The sequence below is a fragment of the Lutra lutra genome, chromosome X (assembly GCF_902655055.1).
Source record: "Lutra lutra chromosome X, mLutLut1.2, whole genome shotgun sequence".
Lineage (NCBI taxonomy): Eukaryota > Metazoa > Chordata > Mammalia > Carnivora > Mustelidae > Lutra > Lutra lutra.
The window spans coordinates 34,566,931-34,571,795 of record NC_062296.1 but is presented as its reverse complement, the minus strand read 5'-3'; the positions used below and the strand labels follow the sequence as shown (position 1 = coordinate 34,571,795).

Sequence of the window (4,865 nt, the reverse complement as noted above, 5' to 3'; positions counted from 1 at the left end):
TTTTATTTTTTTTTTTTTAAGTAAGCTCCATGCCCCAACATGGGCTTGATCTCATAACCCTGAGATCAACAGTCACATGCTCTACCAGGCACCCCTAGGTCTTCTTTATTTCAGCGCTAGGATTTCCTGGTTAAGCCAGAGCAGTGGTTCTCATCTTGGCTGCAATGTGAGAGTCATTGGGGAGCTCTTAAAAAATACCAGTATTTGGACCCCACCCCAGACCGATAAAATCTGACTCTCTAGAGTGGTTTCCAGGCCCCTACTGTGGAGGTTATGATTTAGGAATTCTACTTTGGGGCCCTTGGTCTCTATTTTATTAAGTACCTTGGGTAAATCTTATGACCAATTAGTTTGGAAAATACCATCCTAATCTAGCTAGTTATTAGTTCTGTACAGTGATCTGAATTTTTCCTTTCTTTAATAACCATTTACCACATAGCAAAAGGCATTCAAATTGAAAACTCAGGATATCATTTTAAAACTACTTTGCCCTTAACAAACATTTTTGCAATATGTCCCTTAATTTGTATCCCAAAAGAAATTGCCATCTGTTTCTCTTAGATACCTGAATCTTCTGTTTCTGTTTTTGATTTTCAGGAGTATAAATCTGTTGAAGAATCTTAAGAGTCAAATCTTCTGAGCCTGGACAGAGTGCTGCGGGCATCTCTGAGGCCACCTCCTTCTGAGAATTACCAGGTCTGACAACACTTCCCTCCAGCCTACAGTGAGGGACGTCAACACATGTTCTCTCGACTTACAGCCCTCAAGCCGTGGCAGCTGGGCAGGAACCTTACCAGCTCCATCCTGAGGGGAGACTCTGAGAGACAAGAAGCATGAAAATTCAGATATGCTGAGCCTGAAATACACAAAAGCCTTTAGAAAGTCTCCTCACAGAAGAACCCAGTTAAATAACCACGTGATTAGTGTGCACACTTAGATGAGCCATAGGTAAAAGAAGAACCTTTCTCCCACCGTCAAAGTAGAGTAAAAGCCTGATTTCACACTCGGTGATCTCTTGTGCCCATACCAGTATTATAGAGCAGTTTCACCATTATTTGTTTTAATCAGTATGAGAGTAGGACTGTGGAAAATAAAGAGTTATTTATATATATATTTTTTTAATGATAAGAATTTCTGACAAAACCTATGAGGGATAGGGGTGCTGGGCTGGCAGACAGAGTGTAGCCATTGCCAAACTAGAACATCACCATTTTCTTGCTTGTGCACCGCTGACTTGGTTCAGGTCGTGATTGCTTTGTGTAAGATTGTTAGAACACCTCCAGTGTATCAGAGACGGTCTGAGTGACTGTGGAATGCCTTGAGGGCAATAGAAAGCAAAAGAAACAGGTACCCACAGAAGTCTTGAGTGATGACGGAGGTGCATTTCAGGTACCATGGAAATCTCACCTGGCCGGGCCCATTTCCCCACCCTGGCAACAGAGGTTGACACCCACCTAGATAAGTATTCCAACCTCTACATGTATGTGGGCTTATTCCTGAGCCTCCTGGCCATTCTCCTCATCTGCTCTTCACGATGCTCCTTCGGCTCAAACATGTCATCTCACCCATCACTTCTGAGAGCACCGAAAGCGTCCCTCAGTTCACAGATGTAGAGATGCAGAGTCGAATCCCCACTCCTTAAAGCCAGGCTGACGAGAGGCTTTAGTGGATCTCAGTAAACCCTTGGATGTTGATGTCCGGAAAAGCTTATTTTATTGCATGTGGCTTCTCGTGTAGGGAAGTCAACAAGTTGTTTATTGAATAAGCTGTTCGTGGTTTTTTTTGTGTGTGTGTTGTGTGTTGTTCTTTATCTTGATTCTCCTTGTGGGATATCTAAAAGGCTTAAGACTCGTTCTGTGCCAGGAATAAAGGAAATGGCAGCTGGTTGGGAGGGCAGGTTGCCATAGTAACCAAAGAGAGCCTGGGCCCCTGAGCAAACTCAGACCACAGAAATTCATATGCAGCTATTGTAAAAAACACAGGATCCCTGGAAGTCCCAAGAACAAGAAAGATCTGCTTTCACAGGGGTTAATGGTTCAAAGAGAGTACCCCTGAGAAAGGACAAGCTTTAATTGAGCACTTGGACCCTAAAGACTGGCCTCTGCTGACATGAAGCTAAATCATGTCAGAGGTTAATAGACGGACCACAAACCCTTTTCCCAAAGAAACTATGATTTTATCATCCAAGGCCATTGGGTTTGTCCCAAACCAAAGAAGAGATTTAAAGAAACTGTTGAAGTTTAAAGAGCAAGTTTGCAGAAAGAAGTTGCTAGTCAACAAATTCATCTAGAGAGGGAAAATGTGCATTTTATATCTGTGTTATTACTATTACCAGACTTTCAAAAACTTAGATAATGGCAGATGTATTACAAAAATCCGGAATCATGAGCTTCCCCCCAACCCAAGGGAAAAGTAAGCCCAAATGCGGTCATGACAATGAAACTTCCATTATATGTGCAGTTTCTTTATCTTTTTCCTCCCTCCCTGTCACATTCCAGGATTGAGTTGCACCAAAATATGAATTTTGTTTAAAGATGGCCCTGTAAAAAAGACCCAACTAGACTTTAAAGCAGAAATGAAATAATCTTGGTATTCTGTCATTGTATGATTGTGGCTTTGGACAAAACATTCAAGCCTCTGGGTGCCAGGTTTTTCTTTCTGAAAAATGATCAGAGAGCTATTTAGTCACAGGGCTCCTTTTAGATCTGAGTGTAAGAAAAAGACAAAGGAGGAAAAGACTAAACACCACCCTCCTGCAAATCCTTATTAAGATCAATGTCCTCAAATGTCACATTTGTGTTTCCTGGAAAAGGCGTTTCCCTTCCTGATCCCTGCCAAAAGATGAAGTGTTTTGCTTATTACCTATAAGAGAATATATTTTTAAAAAATTCCATTCTCATAAGTAGCCTAGTATGCAGTAGTACAGAATTTGATTTTTTTAAAAAATGAATGTTCCAAAAGGGAACCAAAGGAGATGAGTCCTATTTACAAATTAGAAATGAGAGGCGGGTCATCTACTTGCCGCCAAAAAACGAACACACACGGTATCAATTTCTACCTGCTTAAAATAATTCTACCCGCCTTAAAAATAGTCAGTTCTCTCTGGCCCCTAAAGGGTGGTCATCAAATGTCACAGGGTGCTCCTTCGGGAACTGCGGGTGTGGTGAGGGAGAAATGGCCTGGACTGGACCGCAGGTTAATGCCCCCTCCGCCAGACATGCAGCTCTCTAGTCTGTTACCAATTTAGATTGGCCCCTTTACTCTGATCTAAATCTAGCTTGGTGGTGAAATTCCCAAGTGCTTTCTACTTTTATACAGAGTCATTTGCCAATACTCTTCTCTCCAAGGGGCTGCAAAGTGTGAAATCCCCACATGCAGAGCTAAACTTAGCAGCAAGTCTGCTGCCTCTGGCTCACTTGTTACGATTAAGCGGACCTTGAGAGTTGGCAGCTTATTTCTGCACCAAAGAAGAGATCAGCAGGCAGGCTAAGACTCCAATAGGGCATGTACTTCCTTTTAGTCATTACATTTTCCAAAACGCATAGTGACGCTGATATTATTACATTTGGTGGTTCAAGTTGTGTCTGCCTTCAACAGCCAGACTCCACATACCCTTCAACATTTTAGTTCTTAGCAGCCTTACATGGACTTCATCGAGGGCTGGCAATGTTTCCCACAATTTCTTAAGGACACAAATATCTCCTTGCTCCAGGCTCTCCCTTTTGTGCTCGCAGTATTTGAATGCACTTTACGGTTAGGAAGTCATTGGCTGGATAACATGAGGGAACTGATGAGACTTTCAACAGCAGTGACTAGCAAGATACTCAATGCCTTGTTCCCAGAGCTGATGAAGAGACAGGCTATGAATTCATTCCTGTCCACTTGACCTCCTGAACCCTAATTTCTGGACCTTAAAACTGCTCTTTAATCACTGACTTGGATGAAGAGTCCTGATTTATGACTAGGTTACTCACCTGGAAAACAACCACCCTCTTTCATCACAACTGCCCCCATGGGACCCAGATCTTCACTGAGCATTAACCAAAACCCACAGCACAGTTGCACTAAAATGGTGACCTAACCAATGCCCCCCCCCACGCAATTTCTAGTGATAACATAAATGGAGGTGCATCTAAGCAGATGTGTCATTATGGTGACTCACATGGTATTTAATCTTTAGGAAAATAAATCGAATGATTTCATCATAGCAAAATTACTGTAAAGACAATAATTTTTCCATTTGTATTAATTTTATTCTATCCCTCGATATATTAATTAACATATATTACTACTCAAAGAGGCAGCTAGAGCAATCAGTGGGCATAATTTGAATTTATCCATCTATCCAAAATGCTGACTTGGCAACTCCCTCCCCCATCCCCACTCTCCAAAAGTTGCATGATAACCTAAATGTATATAAACAGGTTATTTATGTGTAGATCTGTTTTAAGGTGAAAGAATGATTCTTTACTTTTTATTATGCGGACCCATAGGAAATTGTCATTTCCATAGGTCAAAGTGCTCAACTCTCCACAATTTCATGTAATTCAACTTAATAAAAAGAAGACTCACATATGAACTTTCTAAATGGTACACTCTCCTAATATGTTTAAAAGTAATTCAATTTCTAAAAATGTACTTTGCATACATTTCAGAATCATGGGTTGTATAAAACAAGGTATATTGTAAAAAGACATGTATTATGTATGTAGGAAATATTAAGGTTAATCAAGTAAAGATGTGTTCATCCAGCCTAACCTTTCCATCCATGCCAAATCTGAAGCTTTGGACTCGTAAGTGACTTTGACTGCTACAGACCCCACTGTACTTACTATGTAGGTCAGAGAGGTCCACTTGATTCAATG

General features: G+C 41.1%; 1 protein-coding gene across 1 annotated transcript; it reads left to right on the top strand.

Annotated features, from left to right (window-relative positions):
• Nucleotides 1–1,269: 1,269 nt before the first annotated feature.
• On the top strand, nucleotides 1,270–1,642 carry SERTM2 (serine rich and transmembrane domain containing 2). The gene is given in 3 exon segments (XM_053447825.1): nucleotides 1,270–1,408; nucleotides 1,410–1,518; nucleotides 1,521–1,642. Coding segments are annotated over 3 exon segments (270 nt in total). The 5' UTR covers nucleotides 1,270–1,369.
• The last annotated feature ends 3,223 nt before the right edge of the window (nucleotides 1,643–4,865 follow it).